The 22167-nt window shown below is 41.3% G+C and overlaps 1 protein-coding gene across 1 annotated transcript; it reads left to right on the forward strand.

Annotated features, from left to right (window-relative positions):
- Positions 1-61: 61 nt before the first annotated feature.
- Positions 62-13271, forward strand: EAF2 (ELL associated factor 2). Its single transcript, XM_017823583.1, has 6 exons — positions 62-233; positions 2558-2652; positions 3327-3463; positions 4199-4344; positions 7678-7944; positions 12434-13271. Exons 1-6 carry the CDS (start codon positions 131-133, stop codon positions 12478-12480), a joined length of 795 nt encoding a protein of 264 aa, XP_017679072.1. The 5' UTR covers positions 62-130; the 3' UTR covers positions 12481-13271.
- The last annotated feature ends 8896 nt before the right edge of the window (positions 13272-22167 follow it).

Consider the following 22167-nt stretch of genomic DNA (forward strand, 5'->3'; position numbering starts at 1 on the left):
CGGGGCTGGGGCGGCGATAACCTATGGGAGGCGGCGTGGGCGGGGCCCGCGGGCCCGGCGGTGTGAGGGATGCTCGGTGCGGGCGGCGGCGGCGGCCCCGGGGCCCGCCATGGTGTGAGGCGCCGCCGCGATGAACGGAGCGGTCCCGTCGCTCTACGACCCCAAGGCGCGGGTGCTGAACCTGGGAGAGAGCTTCGAGAAGCAGCCGCGCTGCGCCTTCCACACTGTCCGCTGTGAGTGCTGGGGTAGCCCCTCAGGGGGCCGGGGAGGGGGCTCGGCTGTTTGTCCTCGCAGTGCTCTGAGGGACGGGGGTGGCTGCGGCCCGGCCTAGCCTTGCCGGCCCGATGGCTGCCTTCATCCCGGGATTCGGGGCTGCAGCTGGGAGCTGAGTGCCGTGCGGTGCTGGTCCGGGGTTTCGGGACCAGTGCGGTGCAGTTTTCAGTCGGTGCTGGAGCACGAACGGCCATTGTATCGCAGAGCTGCCCCTCGCCACCCTCTGGGCACTAACTTCGCTTTTCATGCCTTTTCCACAGTGTCTCCCTGAGGTTCTGCTGGAAGCCGAGCTGAGCAGAAGCTCTGGCTCTGCCCTCTTCCCTTGCGCCGAGTTTTCAGAAGTTCCGTACCATTCAGCAATCAAAGGTTACAGGCAGGCAGCGTTAATCACGGAGCCAGTGCACCCTCCCTGAGTACATAATTACTATCTAGAGAGGTGTGTGCTCAAAGATTCTGAGGGTAGCTAGGAAACAAATGCTCCCAGGATTATAGTCCTGGTAATTTAGGACTGCTGCTTCTGGTTTTGTTGTCTGGTTATTTATATACTGATCCCCAAGATTCAGTCCTGCGTATGTTCTCTGGAGGGTGTCCTGTGTGTGAGAGGGTCAATTTGCTCCTTGTGAGCAAAAGGGAATGGCGTTTACAAAGGATTGTCTGCGACTGTGGAAGGGGAAAAACCTATAAATGAATTTAAACAAGTGCTGCAGCTTGAAATTTGCCCTAATTTTAAAAAGGACTAACCACCACATCTGGTACCTCCTACCCCTACAGTTTCTTGCTGACTCTTGTAATTTGATGATTTGTTCTGAAATCTGTTTTGAAATCTCTCTTCCTTTCCAACAAATGAGACATAGAAACTGGCACGTTCTCCAGTTCTATCAAAAGCACATGCAGAAATATCCTCGGACACCTGACGTTTTTGTTAATAAAAAAAGCTGGTTAGAAGTTAAGCTGGTTAGACAACAGCTGGTTAGAAGTTGAGATCGGAAGTATCAGTACCTTAATTTTCTCAGGTATTAACAGTCCAATAGCCGTGTCCTAAATAAAGCAAAGATTCTCTGATTCGATGAGAAACTTTGCAAGTGCTGTATGCTTGACCCTGTGAGACAGCACGTGGGGATTTGCCCTAAACAAGGTTAGCAGGGGCTGTTACCTGTGTGTCAGCTCCGAGCCTCCTGCTGCGCGCACGGTCCTGCCCACCAGCTCCTGCAGCCTGGTTTTCCTGCCCGGCTGGTGTGCAGGCTGGAGCCACGCTTCCCAGCTGTGGTCTGTGCCACCTGGCCCTTGGCTGCAGGCCGAGTTGTGGAACTGGGAAGCTCCCCAGCCACAGGAGTGCCGCCGCCGGTGACCAGCAGCGCCAGACGGGGCAGGTTGCGAGGCGAGGAGCGTGTGCCGGCTGACGGGTCCCCTCCACGCCTCGATCCGTGTGCGGGGCAGGGCACCGGCATCCCGGGGTGAGACACTGCCCCTGCGTTACCTGGAGCCGCGGATTCAACCCCACATATGTTACCACAGGCCTCGTAGAGCCTCTTGCTGCCACCCCGTCTCCCTAGATCAGCGCAGGCAGCCTTCTGACTGTAGCCTTTCCCAATTCATTTGTGGTGGAAATAATACTTTGTAGATAATGGTATGTAACAGAGCTGCCGTGCTGAGGCAGAGCCGCTCGTTTTCCATGTCTCACGTTTTTGAAAAGGATCAGAAATTAATACCTTCTTTTCTTTAAAACTTATTTTAACCAATACTTTAGATGTTGAAAAAGACAAAAAGGAAGCTAATGTTAAATTGGGAAGTAATTTCACTTGTGACAAAAATAACTATACTGAAACTCCAAGGTTTGGTCAGCTTCTGACATACATGTTGTAATAAAGTCAGAAATGGATATTGAGAATTGATATTGTTCTTTGCATTTTCAGTCACTTGTCTACATCTCCCATGTTTGGGATCAACATTTTCAAGAACTATTTATTCATTCTTCCGAAAATAATTATGTGAGGATTTATGCTTTGAAATATGTCACAGCTTGTTCAGCCTCTTTATCCATTAAAACCTAAAATCATTTTTCTAATCTTAACCAAAAGGTTTTAACACTTATATTGAATCTTGAGAAAAGCAGCTTGACTTTTAATTGTACTGACTTATGGAATGATCTGCTCAGGAGAATAGTAGGTGATACACCAGCAAAAAAAGGCTTTAACTTAGTAGCCTCCAACTGCAATTAAATGGTGTCTACATTTATGAGATGCCTGAAAAGCCTGTAAATAATCCAGTTTGTTTTTATATTTAGATGACTTTAAGCCTGCATCTATCGATATGTCCTGTGAAGGAGACCTTGAAGTTGGCAAAGGTGAACAGGTGACAATAACGCTGCCAAATATTGAGGTGAGTGGGGTGGCTGAGGGGTGGTGGGCCTAAGGGAGTGATTTATTTTGTTGTCATAAGTATATATCCTGAATATGGAAGGGTATAAAGTTTCAGTGGTGTTTCAGAGCTGCCTGTGTGATTTTCAGAGTAGGAAAACAATTGCTCTAGGAATGTAAAACTACAGAAGACCCAAAGGTTAAGCAGCTGCACTGTAACTTTAAGTGTGTTGGCCACATTGGAAATATGCTGTAGGATGACCCAAAGTGTTGCGTACTCAGAAAAGCTTCGTGTGTATGTTGGCAGTGCAAGTTTCCCCTTGGTATTTATTGCTCTAGTGCAGTCCTAAAGCAGGAAAGACTGGAAAGGGAAAATTTACTACCTGCCATGCTTTACTGCTCTCCTGATATGGGAACTGAAACCCTTTTGGTGAAAGGAGTCCTACAGGGAGCCTGCTCGCCTTGGGAAATGAGCCTTTAATCAGTTTCAAACTAAGCTAAGCTGAGTGAAATCCCATTCCAGTCAAATACTGACCGCTTTTGGGCATGGCTACTGTGAATCTGATTTAAATTAACCAGTAACATTTTTATAGGCTAGAAATGATCACTTGTAGTGAACTTGCCATCACTGATGGATTGCTGTTTCTAAGAAGAAAGATTATAGGAGTAACACTTACTGGACTTCTGATTTAATAGGGCTCAACTCCACCAGTGACTGTGTTCAAGGGCTCAAAGAAGCCTTACCTAAAAGAATGTATCTTAATTATCAACCATGACACTGGAGAATGTCGCCTAGAGAAACTTAGTAGCAACATCACTGTGAAAAAAACCAGGTGGGTGATTTACAAGAGAAACAACTGTGCTTTACTCATTGTGAAAATCGATTTGTTAATGGGCCTAAATTGAGATATGTAACTACCCATTACTATTTTTAGCAAAATATAATTTTAGAAAGTAACTGGTCTCGTTCAAAGGAGCAAGAGTTCAGCCTGCTCTCTCAGCACACTGACTTCACAGCTTTCAAGTCTTGACTGCAAAAGAAATGGGAATTTATTTTTTTGTTAACCAAAACCTGTTACATTATTGAGAGAAATAGTAACTATTTTCTGATGACTTTGGAGGGAGAAATAAAACCTTTCTGGACAGTAGTTTGCCTACTGTCTTCTGACTGTAAATTAGGAAATAAAAAAAAAGAGATAAATTCTGTGACAGGCTTCAGTAATTTTAATGGCTTGTTTTTCTCATACCAAGATTTTAAATTTTTTTGTCCTGCTGCTGAGTCCATGTAAGTAACTTCCAGCAGAATTATTATTAAGTGATCCTGGGCAGCCAGGTACAAGAACAAATCAACTGACAAAGTGTTATAAAGTTATTAGCACTGTATCAAAAAACAAATTTTAACACATTTGTAAACAATATTATACCAGTATAATAACTTACCTAAGAATCTAATGATAGTATTTAGAAAGGTGTCAGAAATAATTCCCTTGTACCATATCCCCTGTATTCTGCCTTTTTCCTTGCATCTTGTCTTCTAGCAATTATAAATCTTTTCCTTTTACACACAGAGCTGAAGGAAGCAGTAAAGTCCAGTCTCGCATCGAGCAGCAACAGCAGCAAATGCGAAATGCAACCAAAGTTCCCAACAACGTTAAATACTCTCCGTCAAAAGAAAAAATGTTTCCATCTTCTCCCATGGATGATATAGAACGAGGTAAGCTCCACCGGCACATAAGTTTCAGGAACTTTGCTCTTCACGAGCAATTAATTCATAAGAGCCCAGGTTTTTGCTTGTGTGGTGGGGTTTTTTTTGTTTGGTTGGTTTTTTGTTTGTTTGTTTTTTAATTTGAGATTAAATACATTAGAGGTTTGATCATGTAAGCACTTTACTCTGATATGGAAATGACCACTCTGGCTGAAGTGGGTAACAAAGCAGCATTTGTAACTTGCTAAGGCAAAAAAACAGTGAACCATTAGGGTTAATAATGCCAAGGGTCCCACTGCTCCCTCCTTGTCTCTGGCCTCCAACTGCTTCGTTAATCAAGTATGTGGTTGATTGTATCGTGGCACTGGAACCAACTGAGTCACTTCCAGTTTGATGTTGCTCCTTTTTCTTTCTGTGCACTCAGCAAACATAGGTTACAGTGCTTTACAACTCAAAATACACTTTAAATTACCAGATAGAACCTTGTGAAAGATGAGGCTCCAATGAAAAAGACAGCTAAAACCCTGCATAAATCAACCCTTGAGCAGTGCTATGTGCTGTTTTCTTGAGAGACTCTGGTTTGGTATGACACTCATATTTCACTTAATAGGAGGCCTTATTTCCTTTTGGAGGACGAGGATGATGGCAGGTGGTAATTACTTGCTACAGAAATGCTGACAGGTGGCAGTTTCATTGACTGGAACTGACATCTGCCTCCCAAGTTGTTTTGAATTCCTTTAAACAGATTTTTTTTAGATGTATCATTATGAAGATGGTTTTTGTTTCCATTTTGGTCTTAAGCTCTGACCAGAAATCTCTATTGCAGAACAGTACTAGAATACATCTGTGGCTGCAAAGGGGAAGGAGTACTTGAGCTCATGGAACGAACTGATGCTTTTTCTTGGTGGTCTGTTGCTTTGGGGGCAGTGGTGGTGTCAAACCCATGCAGGTCAGCAAAGTGGCTGCCAACATATATCAAACTCCTGTGTAGTGCCAGTCCAATTTTGAGTACTACTAAAAATGCAGAAAAATTGACAACTAGGGGTGATAGGGACCTTTTTAAGTCATCTAGTCCATCCTTCTGTCCTAAAATCAGATTTCTGATGTAATTTTTAACCTGTTCTTAAAGCCTTCCACTGACAGATCCTGTGTACTCTCTGGCAAGCCATTCCAGGGCTTTGCTCTTGTTACTGCTCAGGTTCTTTCTAATAAATAGTCTGACAGCAAGCCCATTACTACTTTCATATTTATCATGCAAGTACAGAACATCTTTTGAGCAGTCCTCCATGAAACTCAGGAGCTCAGAAGCTGCTGTGTCTTTCCCATTCATTATCAAAAACGATGCTTCAATCTTTCCTTAGAAGTTGAGTTTTCTGGATCCCTGATTTGTTGTCACTTTCCTTTAGCTTTCTTACAAGGATTCCAAAAACCTGCTGAAGTACAGTCCCTAAACACATTTACTGTTTCAGCTAAGGTTCTAGCAGTGCTGAGTTGAGCAAGGAGGCTGTTTTACAGGCACTATTCATCTTTATACACAAAGACCAAATAGTATCATGTCTAAAGTGTCACAAGACCAAAGAGTATCAAGTCAGTTCCGCAACAGCACAAGCGTGGTAGAACAGTGTGTAGGAATCACTGTAACTCACAGACTGTTTAGAAGTGTTGCCCACTTAATCATTCTTCATCCCATGGTTGTATAACTGACTATTCCTGCTTAAGTACACTACCTGGAACTTGTTACTAACTTTGTTTTCTGGGGTGGGGGAAAGATCATTCTGCCTTTATCATCTATTATCCTCTAGAACACGTACAGTCCTTCCTTCATTGGTTAAAAATACTTAATTTAAATTCTGTCTGCTTGAATTACATCAAAATTCAAGCCAGAGGTCTTACTCGTCAGTTTTTGGTATTAGCCATTCACTTGAAATTTTTCTTATATTAGACACTGCTGAGGAGGAAGTGGAATTAAATGCTTAGGACTTGAGTGGTGTCTTTCAGTTAGGTTACAGCTCTAGATGGGTGGTAGATCATGTTCTCTTATACATATCCTTAGCAACAGAAGGAGGCTTAGGTGCTTCCATTTTTATTTTCTTTCTGCTCCCCTCCTTATATTTGAGGTGGCCAGTATGGTCTTCTGTTGTTTCTCCTCTTCCTTGGCACTGGGTTAGTTTGTCCCTGTAGCCATAGCTACACTATTTCAGGTGCCATTTTTCCAGAACTCCATTTTCTTTAGACTGACCTTTGATAAGGCTGGCCTAAGTATCTTTCCTTTTGACCAGCCTTTAATAACTCAGAATTGGAAGGCTTCATGGAAGTTTGTGTTGAAGTTGAATCTTTTTTATTTTCCTCTCCCTTCTTCTCTTGATTAAGCTCTGCACTGTCTTGTGTCTTGGTGACTTTTGTCTTCAACCTATCCTGTACTGGGTAAATTTGAAGCAAGATGAGCCACTCTCCTACTAGATTTTTGTGTCTGCTCTATCAAAGCTGTTCCTGGAGTATTCCAAATGCTTGTAAGATCACCTGAATGATTGTCTGGGTAGTTACAATCTTGTATAGTGATGAACTTCTGTACACTGCATAACTCCTCAAGTCCTCCATCCACCAGGATTCAGTGCTCTGTTTCAGGCTTCTCTCAGCACTCGTATTTTGCACAATTATTACATGCACCCTTCTGCAAAGATTAATGCCCTCTGTATGCTGGACTTAGCTACTATATATCAAAAATGCATACTGTGCAGCATGATCCACACCTCCACATCTATAATGAGAACAAGGATTTGCTGCAATCTTCCTAATATAAACCGTGGATGGTTCCTTTGGATATTCTTCATGCTTAACTTGATTCTGAGCAAAATGTCACATGGTCCAAACAAATGTATTGATTGTAATGCTGAACTGCTGGGAGGCATTTTGGGCGCAGCTGCTGACATCTTACAGCTGACTGATCTGTGCGATTGTAACTGCAGGTTTTAGTCAGTGAAAGGCATCTTTGGGAGTGCTAAGGAAAATACAGAAGACTTGCTAGTTGTGGAAATTAAAGGCTACATGGGAATGCAGTACCCCGTGGAATGTGGGGTTAAGCATTTGGGTTCACAGTCACCCTTGTTCTAATGCTTAGATTGAAAGGGAGAAAGTGCCTGAGCTATGAGAGAAGAAAACCACATGACAGGCTGGATGTTGCCTGTGCCCTTTTCTTTGTTCTGGAGGGTTTTAGTAGGTTTGGTTTGGGTTTTTTTCAACCTGATGTCTGTTGATTTTTTTTCTTTTTTTTCTTTTTTTCCCTCTTCCTTATATTTCAATTATGGTGAATGTTAACTGAGAAACAAATCATATTGTTTGCAGAGCTAAAAGCAGAAGCCAGTATCATGGACCAGCTGAGTAGCTCTGACAGTTCATCTGACTCTAAAAGTTCTTCGTCCTCTTCATCAAGTAGTGAAAATAGTTCTAGTGATTCTGAAGATGAGGAAATGAAGCCCTCTCTTCCTATGTCGATGCCGTATTTGCAGCCCCAGCCTACTGTGTCTGCCATACCACAACAGGCTGTTCCTGACAAAGATGCCAGTCATAACAGATCCCAAGAGAGCAGTGGTCATATGATGAATACACTACGTAAGTACAAAGGCTGTTCTTTTCTTAGTGCACAATTCCAGACATCAAGATTCTGAAAGGAAACCATATTGTTTTTAAGTATGTCTCTGTTATAATTAAAACTGTGGGAAGTGATGCTAGGGTTTGATTGTTCAGCAGCAGGCTGAATTAGACAGTGGGCTAGAAGGTTTGTGGTCCCCAGAGATATTAAATTAAAGCTGACGCAATTGAAAATATTTCCTAAACTCTTCTGGCTTCCCTCCACTTCTATACATTAGGACTGGAGAACAGCAATTTTGTATTGAAAATAATTGAACCAACAAGGCACTCCCAAAACATATGCTTATAATTTCTTGAGTAGAATTATCAGAAAGATACTATGGCCACAATACTCTGAGTTAGAGAAGAGATGGTGTATTCTAAGATATGTCAGTTACTATTATTCACGGCAGGTTCCACTGGACAGGATGGTAAAACTGTCCTTTGCATATAAGGACAGGGGCAATTCGCTTTCAGGTGATATTATCTTATCCCACCCATTCAGGCAACTACAGATTTAATTTGAAGAGTAGCTCTTATGTTCCAGAGTGGTTGCTACACAGCTGGAATTGAGTGCTCTGTGTATTCCAAAAAGGAGAGTTTGGAAAACTCTCACATTAAAAAAAAAAAATAAAATCCCATTAGGTAGAGAATCTTAAGTTCACTACCTAAATAGCAGAAATACTCAGACACAGAAGTGAGTACTCACCTATGGTTACTCTTCTGAAATGATTACATTTTTAATTAGGTGCTTAGCTGCTGGCTCTTAGTTTGAAGAGATTCCCATCAACCTGGGTTTGCAGCCTAAGACCTTTAAGGTTTATCATTCATATGTAAGCTTGTTATACTGAAGTTTTAGACACTGGCAGATCTACTTTTATTTCAGTCCTTAATGGATAACATGAACAGGGGATTTTTTTTCCTTTTTTTTTAGTTAGTATTTAAATACGTAAATAACGTGCATAGATATTTAATTATGTACTGCATTAACAGATAAGATCAGACTGAAAAGTCCTGTGACTTCATGTGCAAAGGACTAAATGCTGCTTTCATTTTGCTGTCGCTGCAGAGAACAATGTCTCCATGTTTACAATTTGCACAACTTTATGGTGCCATTTATTTCAACCCTTATTCACAAATGTGATTTCCCATTCTCCATGCTTTAAATAAAACTGTTATGAAAACGAGATTAAGCTCGATCCCCAGTGACAGAATCCCAGCTGGCAAAGCTTCCAGTGAGAAATACATTTACAAGTACAGGTGGCCAAGTCCACCAGTTCCAGCAGTCATAGTGAGAAAATGCTGCTTAAAACATGACAACATCAAAACTGTTCCAGGGGAAGTTGGTGGCTTGGTGGTGCTTGAGAACCACATTGACAGGTAGAACCTCTGCCTGTAGGCTCAGGCCTCTGAGCTCTCCCAGCTCTTGAGCTTAATGCCATTTCCTTCTGTTACAGCTACAGATATGGTACTGCTTAAAATGATTCCATCCCACCTCCAGTGCAGTTAACACTTACAAGACACTTCAACTAGGTAAAGATCAGAATAGTTACTTTCAGGGAGGATGTTTTTCTCTAGTTCCCTTGCTGAGGGAATTTGGCAGGAGAGTGAAACCTGGAAAAACTAAATGGATATCACATTGTTCCAGTTTGAGTGGCAAAAGTTCTCAGTTGGGGTTCTGTACAGTCATTTCTTCCATCTCAAATAATGTTCTGCAAAAATAAAATATTGAATCAACAGATGTCAGCATAAGCTGTTTGCTTGTCTAATCTTGTTTTAAGGTTTGCCTGCTTATGTCTGTGACTAGTGTTTGTGCACCTCTGTAGAGTCAGGGCCATACTGGTTAATTAGTGAAGTTTTCCTCTGACTTGCTGTGCACAGGCAAAAGGCTGGGGGAAGGCTTAGAGAGCTGAGTTTCATCTGGCATGTAGAAATTATACAGTTGAGGTTTTGTGGAACTTGGAAAATGGAGGAGGTGGTGTCTAGAGCATGGTAACCAAATACTTCTGTCAGACACACATATCTTCCTCTCCAGGAATCTAGGGATCGAGACTGCCCCTCACCCCCTTTCTACCTTCAGAAGCTGGTTATGTAGGCTCACGACTTGCCTTATAACAAAGTTAGTAAATGGTGGCACTAATGAATCTGTTCTGCATGAATATTTGATCATATGTTGCTTTATGTTTACTTTTTGTTTAAACCAGGGTTATGTTAAACAAAGTAACTTTCCAAAGAAAACCCAGCATAGATGAGCTATTTTGGGGCCTTGTGTTATGTACATAGTATTCAGCACAACTTCACTTCTTTTTATACTTGGTGCTGGTACAAGCAGCTAGTCAAGAAATAATTTTCCCTTGTATTAGTTTGGTGTTGCTGTGACCACTAAGGTCTGTGAAACACGGATCACTCCTGTGAGTTTCCCTGTCCCCTATAACTAGCAAGAATTCAGTAGAATATATTATATTCACCAATTTAAAAGCATAGGAAATGTTGTAATTTGCAGTGCAATCTATTTCCCCAATTAATATTGCTAATAAGCAACTGGCACTGTGAAAACTGAATTCAACTGTTTTTCCTCATTTCACTGCTGCCCCATAAGTACAACAGAATTTCTTCAGAGTCTGCATTAAATGAGCTTTCTATCTTTGCACCAAATCCATTGAAATCTGCCAACTCTAGACTGTATTATTTTGCCATCTCTCTGAAGGTGTTTTTTGGAGGTAGGGTTATAAAAATGGGGCAGAAAGTTTACCCTGAAGTAAATCCTAACATATTATTTCTGCCTCTGGAACTTGGAGTTCTTGCTTTCCCATCTGCTGGTTTTCACAAGCACTGATATTTTTGGCTGGTGTTACTGGGTTTGTGTAATTTCTATTAACTATGTTGAAATAACTTTTGAAGGCTGCAGAAACGCTATTTGGAAGGTTATCTTCTTGTTCACACTCCCTGTCCTCTCCTAAAGTAGGTAGTGCATAACAGGGCTGGGATTTCTAAGAATACACTATAGTTCTCCTTTGAGTGATAAATACATGAGTTTAATTTACCAATACCATTCTCTATCTCGAAGTACTATTTTTTAGGATATTAAACTCTTCTGAATAGTTATTGACAAATAACTTGACTTTGTTCTTTCTAAATTGATTTTTAAAATTTATCTTTAAATAATGTGGCTGTAAATTTTGTCTATATAGAGAGTTGGAAACGAAAGAATTGTCTACAGTAGTACTTTAAAGAATGATGGAAACAGCCATGTTCACTATTCTTTTCTTATAATAAAGTGGTTTTGTTTTGTTGCAGAGAAACATGTACCACTTTCTAAGCTTTAGTGATGACATAGTGGAAAACAAAGGAAGGCTAAATGCAGCCATGTTAAAGACTCCAGTGTTCTGGCAGAAATGATATGCCTGAGAACAAAAGATCCAATCTGAGTGTCTTGTGGGGTTTACCCCCTTGAGGTTACTTTTTCACCCATCTGCAAAAGGGATCTGTGGAGGGTGCTGCAGCTGAGGGAAGGGCAAGTGAAAATAGTTTGCCAACTCAGTTTTCTCAGTTTCAGTGATTTTTGCTTTGCTTTTTAGGCCATTTCTGCACAACCTGAGATGAATTCCTTTTTTTTTTTTTTTTCTTCTTCTTTTGTAATGGTTGTTTGGCAAGGGAGGTGTGAGTAAAAGCATACTAGTTGGCACAGACTCTTAAAAATGTGTGGGAAGTTGCTAGATACAATGTAGATTGTGTATAGCATGCTGCTGTATTTTTTGTGAGTTATCTGTCATCCTGGGAAGATTCCCTCATTTCTACCCCCTGAGCTTATGGACATCCATGGCAAGCACAATATAATCTTTCTTCTTACTTCCTCATTTTGAAAAAATACATATATATAGCCACCAAATTAAAGTGCTGTGTAAAATTTCTTTTGATGTTTTGTTTCTTCACTTGTTCCAAAACCAGTTTGAAATAGTAGGTCACTGATACATCTTTAAATGGTATGTCAAAGAGCTGCTCTTCTTGATTGAGACACCACTCTGTTTTCAAGCGCAGCCGAGTAGCATTCAGATGTGTTTCAAAAAAACCCAACAACTTGTTTTTCACAAAACTGCATTCGCCAGCAGTTTTCCCACTTATGAAGCATGAAAATGTGGGTGGCAGAGATAGCTAGGTGTTGTCTTTTGTGATCTGGTGATATTAAATAAATGCACTTGTGCAAATAAGCTAATGGCTTCCTTGCCAAGGTTTTAAAATTGTAGAAAAGGGATCTCTCCGAAGTTCTGTCACTGGGGAATTTGGTTCTACACCTATTTATTCTCTTACCATAGAATAGTTTGGGTTAGAAGGAACCTTTAAAGATTGTCTGGTCCAGTCTCCCTGACCTCAGTATTAGCTTTTGTAAGCCTTTTTAATTGGGAAAGGGAATATCTTGAAAGAAGAAAATTATTTCCTTGAAAATGACTAATATGATGACTCTCTCTTCTAGGAAATGACTTGCAGCTGAGTGAATCTGGAAGCGATAGTGATGACTGAACAACTTTCTGGCCTTAAATGTATCACCTTTTTTTGCTAAATATGTCTTAGCATCTGTTTTGCACTAAGATTAGATTACCAGAGACTGGAATGAATGTCCTCAATTTTGATAATAGACATCCTAATTTTCTACTGATACATCATGTCTATGATAGAGCAGCATTGATATCCTGTCAGTGCTATGGTTATGTGTTTATCTTCAAATTACTGTATTTACAGTAAAATTGTGTATGATCTGATTTTGATTATTTTTGCCTCAGCCACCTGTTTTACTTGAAACTGATTTGTAACAGCTAGTTACTTTATATAAATAGCTATGGAATGGAGAAATTTCTGATATTTATGGAGGCAAGTTTCCTTCCTATCATTTAAATGCTGATCTGACAACTTTGACTTGGAGGGAGTGAAAGGGAGAACAACTAAATGAGGTCTGCTGTGTCAGCTACACTTTTTGTTCAGTTCACAGTTCATACCTTTAAGGAAACTGCTGAATAATGTGGTCCACTAGTGCAGTTACAGTTTACAATTGTTCAACACATTGCTGAATTCTTAATTTCATTGTATTATGGGACTTTATATTTCTGAGCCTCAAGATTCCTAAAGGAACTTGTCTATTCTCTGCCTTTTTTATGTAACTTGAATAGGCTGGTCTTTTTACAACCTTTTTGTATCTAAATTTAGGTAACTGCAGAGACGGCAATGAATTTCCTTCATTTGATTCTGTAACGGAAATCCGAAAATTTCTTTGTAAAAGTATAAAAGTAATTTAATAAAGCAAATATTTATCATTTTCATGTGTCAGATGCTGTTTTTACTGGTTAAGAACTCCACTTTCTACCTAAAGTAGTGAAGTGAAGAGGTCAGGCAAAGAAATAAAGCAGTGAAATGGTAGCTAATACAGACTCCCCACCCTGTCTGCAAGACTCAAATGTTTGTTGCTTTTGCTACACTGAGATGAGCTTAGTAAGAGCTCACCAAAAGTTTATGGTGGTTCAAGTGTAGTGATGAATGTTTGTTACAAATTACATCCAAATGCCAGTGGGAAGTGATACTATATTAGACAAGAAAAGGTCTTATTTTTCCGTCATTTGGAGTTATACTTCAAGACCTGAAGAACTGTATGTCAAACTCCAAGTTTCATCCTGTAATTTACTACTGAAGAGGTTTGTAACTAACAGTAGGAAATGTCTGTAGGGTGAGTTCTGAAGAGATAAATCTGTTCAGTCTTGCACAGAAGTCTCCTTTGCTGGCTTGCAGTGATTGGGTCACAGCTCTGTGTCTAAACTGAGAGGATTGAATCCCATATGTAAGCCTGAATGCGCAGACATGAGAAAAATGCACACTCAGGAAATGTATACAATAGATGGTACTAGACCAGCTTATTCTCTGATCTATGCTCTGAGTATCAGCCCAGTGAAATATGTGAAATGAAATATGTGAAATTAAATGAAATACAGGAAATGCTGCTTTCCAATGCTTCCATACCTTATGCTCTGTACCCCACACTATGGTGCTGGTCCATGCTCTGCAGCAGGTCACAGCTTGCTGGTCTTCTGGCTTCCTAAAGTTGGCATCATAAGAAGCAAAACATTCTTGGGTTTGTGCTCAAAGGAAAAAGCTTGAGTTAATAGCCATGGGCGAACAGGTCTTTGAGGAGAAAAGGGCTAATGCACAACCTTGAGGAAGGCTGCTGTGGAATAACCCCTGTAAGAGAAAGTGTCTTGAGTTCTCTGATGGATCATACTGTTGGTGTGGGAACTCCAGCAGAGCACCTGGTTCTTGGCACGTGCTGTTGATAAGGTCTGCCAGGGTGATGTGAGGAGCCCAGATGTTGCAGGTAACCTTAGCACTAAGGAGCAGCCCTGTGTGCTAAATAACAGGGAAGCATGATAATGCAGTGTCCTGAGCTGAAATGCCCTCTTTTTGCCTTTAGCCCTGACCCCAGCGGTTCATTTGCATCAAAGCCTTGCCTTAGGCAAATGCTAAATTCCAATTCCAGCCAGAATGCTGATTTTTTTTTTTAATAACTGTGTTCAGGGTGTATGGGTGTGAGCAGATGTGTGGAATGAGGACCAGGCCAGGGTCTAAATCATGCAGAGTGTGTGTGCACATGGATTATAATCACTCCTCTAGCAATATAACTGCTGAGTGCAATCTACCTGTGTCTGTGTGTAACTTCACTCACATGGATACAGGTGCTTAAATATAGCTCTGGGAGCAAATCAGATTTCCAGGTTCCTGGGTCTCAGGACTGTAACTAAGCCTGTGCTATCTTTAGGAATTGATCTTTGGGTTGAAAGCTTTCTAGGATGGCAAGAGTGTTGTCTAAGTTTTTGTATAGTATGAAGAACAGCGTGGTTAGTGGCCAGTCAGGCCCTACGCAATATAAATAATTGTGTGATCTAGATGGAAATGTTTTGTCAAATGCACTATTGTGGTAATTCAGGAAAGGCTCCCTTTAAATATCATGACAGGAGACAAGATTCTGTAACAGGGTTCTTGGGGAGATAAGAGGAAAAAGATAACATATAAATGCAGGAAGGAAAAAAGCTCTACATGCCATTTCCAGCCCGAATATTTGTGGTCCCTCTTATCCATGTACCTGTTGAATATTGGCAGGAGACCTAAAGAGCTTGCTTGGCCTGTTGTCATAGGGGTTGGCCAGGGTCTCATTTGTGACTTTCTGGGGGCATTTCTTCCCCTAAGGTTTGGGTTGCGTGCCCTGAGCAGTGCCAAGACCTCATATCTCCTATTGCAGATTGTTCCCAAATAGTAGGAGTGAGAAGGGAGTTGCATTGAGATTTAAAAGGAATTTTCTTTCTTGGACCCTGATTTGAAAATTCTAATCTCCCTTAAAAACAGTTTTATTCATGTGATATCTATTTAACTGGAAAGTAATAAAATCAGCAACTGCTGTAAGTTCCATGACCACTGTTCCTACAACCTCTAAATACCTCTTTCAAGGTAATTTGAAATGTATCTGGCTCTATCTTGTTGCTTTCAGTTATTTTGTCTTAACATCCAGAGATTTAAAGCATGTGTGTGTGTGTGTGTATCTCTAAACAGCAGATATATTTGAAGAATATTTTTTATTGTGACATTATATATTTTACTGCGACATTATAATTAAGCTATTGTGTATACTTTGGATTTGTGGAACAGCTGCTTATCACTTATATTGATAAATCAAAAATGCCTTTCAAATGCAGCTGAAAACTTCAGAATTTTTTAGTCTTCTGACTACTGCAGTGCTAAGGACCACTGCAGCCACAGCTCACCAGAGCCCTTCTCTTTGCATGGCACCTGGTATATGCACAGTTTTTTTGGTAACTATTTCTCCACAGTTGCAGTAGTTAACCCTTGTTAAGTCTTGAAATGGTGAGTATCTCTGCTTACCAATTGGACCTACCTTGCCTGTCAGCTGCCAATTTTTGTAAGAACTCTGTCCTACTCTTATTTTTCATAAATCTTGCCCTGGGGCATGTGGAGAGGCTGAGGTGATCTCTTCAGGGCAGCCTTGGCACAACTGTATTCCACGACTGACACTGGGATTGCCATTTACTTGGGGTTTTCTTTCTATCTGTAATTCTTTCTTGAGATCCTTGCCCCTAATGCTGTAATGTGTATTTAGAAAGGCATAGTTTATAATACAATATAATGTCCAGATAATTAATAATCTTAATTCCCATGTAATCGTTCAAAATTATTTTGATGCCTAGGCATGGATTACTGAAAACAGATGCTCATCAAAATCATGGTATCAGCATCAGCTGGAGCACAGCTTATTGTGGAGTTTGTTGTCAAGGCACCTGACATGATCAGCTTTATTGCATGGACTTTGCTCTTCAATTTGGAGGAAGGCAGGAGATAACTATTTTTCAGATTAAAGGACTTTAGTAAGTCACTTCCATGCTAACAGACAGGGAATCACCTTGAGAAGAGAGCCATGGTATTTCTAAGAAGAATTGTTTGTTGGGTCTTCCTTGATTGATTTCTGGGGAATCCAGTATGAACAGATAATCTCAGATAATAGTTTGATTTGGTACTCAAGATTTTGGTCCACAAAAATTGTATAATTTCTGGCCAACACTTTTTATTTTCTTTAGAATTTCTACAGGAAGGTTTTTGAGCACAGCCAAGCAGATTGTTGAATCATCCTTAAGCAGAAGACATGAGAGTGCCTAAGATGGACAGAAATGAAGAACTTCAGAGGAAGAAAGAGAAGACAACTTGGCTCATGATGGTTCCTAGGCTAATGCCTGCAGTACAGGTACATTCCTCCTCTCACCTCTTTCTGAGGTCATTCAGCTAACCACATAAGGTGCTGAGGACAGTCTTAAGTAGATAGGGAGTTCAGACCAGCTTTTTGAGGACATGTAAAAAGAATGAGGATAAAGAGTTTTGAATATTGTTAAAATATATATTCCTGCTGCTTTGAGGAAGGTAGGGGAAATGCCATAAGAAGGTGAAGATGTACCGAAATGAGGTGAAAAAAAGTGTGAAATGATCGTTTCTTTCATGGTTTAGACCTCAAACAGGATAGGAGTAGTCATCCACATCTGAGGGAGGATAGAAAGACCTATGTGTCTCAGCTATTACTCTGCCCAGTTCAATGAAACTGCAGCAACAGCTTCTCCTGGTTGTTAACTAGTTAGCAGTAGTATCCCAAGGCAGCAGCTCCCTGCTCACCAGCTGTATGCACAGGAGTGGACTGAAGTAGTGGAAATCTCCAAAGAGTCTGTTACTGTGAGGTTTCTTTCCCCACTTGCAGACTCTCATGTTGGAGAAATGCTCCTGAAGGGCAGACTCAGAGCTTAAGGTTTGGGTCAGCAGGGAGAACTACTCAGCTCTTAAGCAGAGATACCAACTTCATACAGGGTGTTTGTAAAGGCAATGCCACATCTGCTGGGAACAGCGAGGGCTCAGGCTCTAGTTGTTTCTGCGGTTTTCTGAATCCATAGAAGAAATGAGTGTGTTCTCAGATTTTCCTTCTCTGAAAAGCAAATCCTCTGCTGTGGTGAGGAAGGAATGGAGGTTAGAGGCAAAGATGAAGGAGCCTTTCATTCAACAGAGAAGGCTTTGTTGATGTACAACACATACCTGGTGAGTTAGCTGCTGAGACCTCTCTTGACTCGCTTTGAACAGGGGCCCTTGTTACAGAACCTGTTCTCCATCTCTCATCTCCCATGTGCTGTGCAGCTTGGCTTGTTCTCATAACTGCTTACGCATGACAGAGGATTATTTGCTCCATCTAAGAGATGAGGCCTTCTTCATGCTGTTATTTAAAGGTTAAAGAAAAGTGGAGTGTCTTAAAAAGGTAATTAAAGAAGACCCAACAGCAACTCAAACTCTTCTTTAATATCTTAAGTTTCATTTCCACATGCTGTGTGTCTTGTTCTACCAGTTTCAATGCTCTTGCAAAACAGTTGCACAATGACTTCCTTTTAGAAACCAGCAGAATTAAACTTGAGCTCACCTAATTGGATATACCTTTTCTAAGATCTTCAGTGTACTGGGTTTCCACTAAGCTCTGCAGCCCCCGCTTTCTCCTGTGCCTTTTCATTGCCATGACTTTTGCAATAAGTACTCAGGGACATCCTCATATGCAGTTCCCAGAGACAGGGAGCTTGCTGCAGCCTGAAATACCAGCTCATCCCTTAACCAATTTCCTTTTTACACTTTGACAATTTATGAAAAGATCTATTCTTTCACCACAGTTTTGGTCCAAGTCTTTACAGCAGTATTAAAAATCTCCCACTACTAATGTTCCTAAAAGTGAAGGCTGTTTTAAAGGCCAGTGTCTGATTGAAATTCCCCCTTCAAATAAAAACATGTTTGTGCCAGTTTCTGATTTTTCTGGAATAACAACAGCACAACAGAGGCAGCACAAGGTAAAGGGCTCATCTGACAATCAGGATCAGACAAACTATTTTGGAATTACTTGTCCTTCAGCGACTCCGCTGGAAATGTTTATGTGCTTTACGATCCTCTCCCACCACAGTGTGGAATAACTTCTACTGCCCTGCTGCATGAAGACCTGTGAAAGTTACCAATAGAAACATTTAGCTAACATTTCATAAATGCTTTTTTTAATACATACTGGTCATTAAAAATGTTTGCCAAATGTGACCTGAAGGTACATGGGGAAAACTCCACGCAGATTAGCAGCTATGCTTGTCTTGTCCCCTTATTTGAGCTCCTTCTCCCCTTACAAGCCAGACTTTGCCTGGTAACCTTCACCAGGACATGGTGTTTGTCAAGGATACTGATGATCAGTGGCTGTGTTTAACAGCAGATGCAAGACCGTTAAGCTATTTAAGAAGTTCTTGTCACAATGATTACATTTTAGAAAGTACCACCTGGAAGAAGGGTACTGAGCTTAGTGGGGATTTTTTATCCCCATTAATTTGTAAAACCAAATGACTACTAGAAGCTAAGAACCCATCCCTGCCTTTGTACTTTCCATTTGACTCCCTCCTGGTGATGAAACAACAGCTACTCACAGGTGAATAACTGAGGGCCCCAAGAGAGAAACTTGTTAAAGTTTTAATAATGTCTCGGCTATATTTATAATTCTGTAGAGATGAGTTGAGCTGAGCAAGCCAAAGAATCTGCTGTGTTACATCAGAGCCTTTGATCCAAATGACCTCTGTTGTGGAAACAGTAAGTGCTTGTGCTGCACAAATCCCCCTAAACCTAATGAAAATATGTGTGAGATTGCCTGCACCGTACTGGAGAATGACTGCTGTCGGGTAAATTCAGCTGCTGTTAACTGGGAGCAGCTCTGTGATGGGAGATTAGCAAACAGCCAGTGTCTGTGGGATGTGGCAAAGGTGCTAGTGGATTGATCTGATGCTTTCTGGGACCTTGACAGCAACGGCCAGGCAGGTGCATTTGTTGCTGGAAGTGCAGAGGCTGCAAACTGCTCCCTGCTGTGTGGTAGCTGTGAGTCTCCTGGGTCTTATCAGCAGCTCACACCACACAGAGACTGATAAAGATGCTCAGTTGTGAGAGGCTGCCTCACAGCTGTGTTTCCTTCACTTCGTGCTTTGACAAGGAGGAGGGGCTGCACAAATGGTAACTTTTTTCCCAAGCTAAAGTAAAACTGTAATTTCAACCTTGCTTGCCTTGGCACTTCTCACACCTTTCCAGTTTACAGGGATGCTGGCAGGAAGGAAATATTTTGGTCATCCCACAATGTGAGGTGACTCTTCCAGGTAGCATGGTGGCTCAGCAGCAGGTCTCCTCACTGCTGGACTCTGCTCAGGTGACAAAGCCACACAATTAATACCCAGCCAGCTTGCTGTGCTACTACAGTGCTCCCAGACTGCCACAAACACAGTTCCAGTGAAATCAGGTCATTTGGCCTCACAAATTTCTTTTTCTCCATGCTAGCATGAGCTTCCCACCTCTCTTCTTAAGCAAGAAGGGCATTTATGCCATGACTCTCTCACTCTACTCTTCACATAGCTACCCTATTTTGTTCCAGTTGGTGCAAGAGTATTTTAATCATAGTTGTCTCTTCTGACAAAGGAAAGAGGCTCAGTCTCCCTAAAAAGGTGCCAGTTTCAAAGCATAAAGAACATCTCAGAAGGGAGGCAAGCCCTGGGAACCACACCAGGTAGCCCTTTTCCCTCTGGGTCTGAGTTAGTCACACATCCCAGCTCACAGTCCTGTCAGGACATAACCCCCCGAGCTGCATGGCCTCCCAGCCTCCAGCACTACGGTCCATAAGGAAAGAAAAATCATAAAGTACAAATGTTTGAGTCACAAACAAAGGGTGGGTGAGTAGGATTAGGTGAGGCTGTGCTGACTAACCCACCCCAGCAACAGGCAAGTATTGCTCTCAATTTGTCCTGAAGGAAACAGATTTGGCTATGCTGAAGCTCAAGCTGGTGCTGGATGGTGGTGTTGGTGCAGAAATATTTTAACTCTGATCCTGGGCCACCCTGCCAAAATGGCATTCCAGGTCTGGGTTTGGCTGGATTTACAGAGAGACATCACAAAATCGATGATAAAAAGCAAACCAGGGATATATCATTGCTGCTGTTGCATCTGACAAAGGAGTGTCAAATCCCTTGAGGCAGAAACAATTTATGTGTGGCCCAAAATGACTCATTAGGAGCTGTTTCAAACAATTGGTGTCTCTGTATTGAAAAAGCTCGTCCTGATGAATTTGGCAAGGACACAATTTCAGATTACTTTATAGTCTGATTTGTAAAGCTGTACGCAGGGTTAATGACAGTTTAGTATTAATTGTGTATCTCTGGCAATTTGCAGAGAGACATTTGTCTGACTAGAATCTTGTTCCTGCTTTTAACATTTCTAGTTCCTGAGCAACAAAACAACTGGAAATTAGAGCACTGCTTTCTCAAATGACTTTATCTGGGCTTTCAGGATATGACACAATTAAGTATTTAATTGTGAGGCCCTGTATGGACAGCGTAAAATTTATGCATCCCCAGACACAGTGCAGCCTCCCTCAGACTAGAGTGTGATGGCTGTTTGCTAGCGACCAGCAGTGCCAAAATAACTCTTTGGAGAGGCAGGGTTACAGCTGGCTGACACTGGGCTGGGCAGAAACGAGATGGTCAGGGTGCCTTTAGCAGTAAAGCAGCTTACCTGTTCAGTCACGCTGACAAGCAGATGCAAAAATACAAAAGTGTGGCTTCTTATCACAAGCAACATGTGTGAGCAGGGTCTGAGACCTGGCTGCTTTGAATTTCCAGGAATTAGCTGGTAATGCTTTAGCTATGTTAAGATAAAACCCTGTGTCTGCAAGACCTGCTTCACTCTCCTTTGTGGTGTGTGTGTGCTGAGATACAGACAGCTCTGAAGAAAGAGCATTTGGTGCTGTAGATTCTGGTCTCAGCTTCAGCAAGATAAAGACAACTGTTATGCAGGAATTGTTCAGTGAAGGGCATTTGTTCACTGCAAGGCAGAAATGGTTGATAAATTTCATTTTTCATTTATAATGGCTTGAAATGCCTTAGAGTAGTAACAGGGATTTTAAATTCTGACTATTATTTAAATTAATTGTAAAATTCTAACTGACTTACATGTGACTAAAATGACAGCTCGAATTTACAAATATCCAAGTGGCATTCTTCAGGGCATGGAAAAGTAATTTCCAGGAGGAATATATAAATGCACAGTGACATCCACAGTCCCTGTTCTCAGCTTATTTTGAATGACTGGTGTGGTCTCATTGGTCTTTCTGCACTTCACTCTTCTAATGAATTACCAGCAGGACCATTCATCCCTGTGCACTAGCACAGCCAGACTCTTAGTGGGAAGAGAATAAAAGCTCCAGGAGCATCCCCTCTTCCAGAGTTTTGGTGCATAGACATGGGCTGAGCTAGAGCTGCTCCCCAGCAAAGCGGAAGTTTAAATTTAAGCCAGATTTTTTTTTTTTAACTGCAATTAAAAAATACCCGAACTCATAAAAGTGCTTGTATTTCATGTGCTTGCAGGTTTCCAAAAGTCTAAACTTGGCATCCCAAATAGTTCAACCTATTTGACCAGACTGACCCCAACTCTAGTTTGTACCCTCTCTGAGCAAACCTTTGTTTAAATTTCAGTTCTTCCAGATACACACAGTTTTTCAGGAGCTTGTCTTTCCCCAAGGAGCTATACTTGGATACTGGTGAAGTGTGTATACAAATTTCCTCAGAACTGGTGTTTCAG

Source organism: Lepidothrix coronata, unplaced genomic scaffold (genome assembly GCF_001604755.1).
Source record: "Lepidothrix coronata isolate B3197 unplaced genomic scaffold, Lepidothrix_coronata-1.0 Scaffold103, whole genome shotgun sequence".
In the NCBI taxonomy this organism is placed as follows: Eukaryota; Metazoa; Chordata; class Aves; order Passeriformes; family Pipridae; genus Lepidothrix; species Lepidothrix coronata.

Bases quoted from the DNA above. Each gene is read 5' to 3' on its own strand.
- EAF2 (XM_017823583.1), top strand. From the start codon at position 131: ATGAACGGAGCGGTCCCGTCGCTCTACGACCCCAAGGCGCGGGTGCTG. The intron at 234-2,557 runs GTGAGTGCTGGG...TTTTATATTTAG, and splicing joins CGCCTTCCACACTGTCCGCT to ATGACTTTAAGCCTGCATCT. The intron at 4,345-7,677 runs GTAAGCTCCACC...TATTGTTTGCAG, and splicing joins CATGGATGATATAGAACGAG to AGCTAAAAGCAGAAGCCAGT.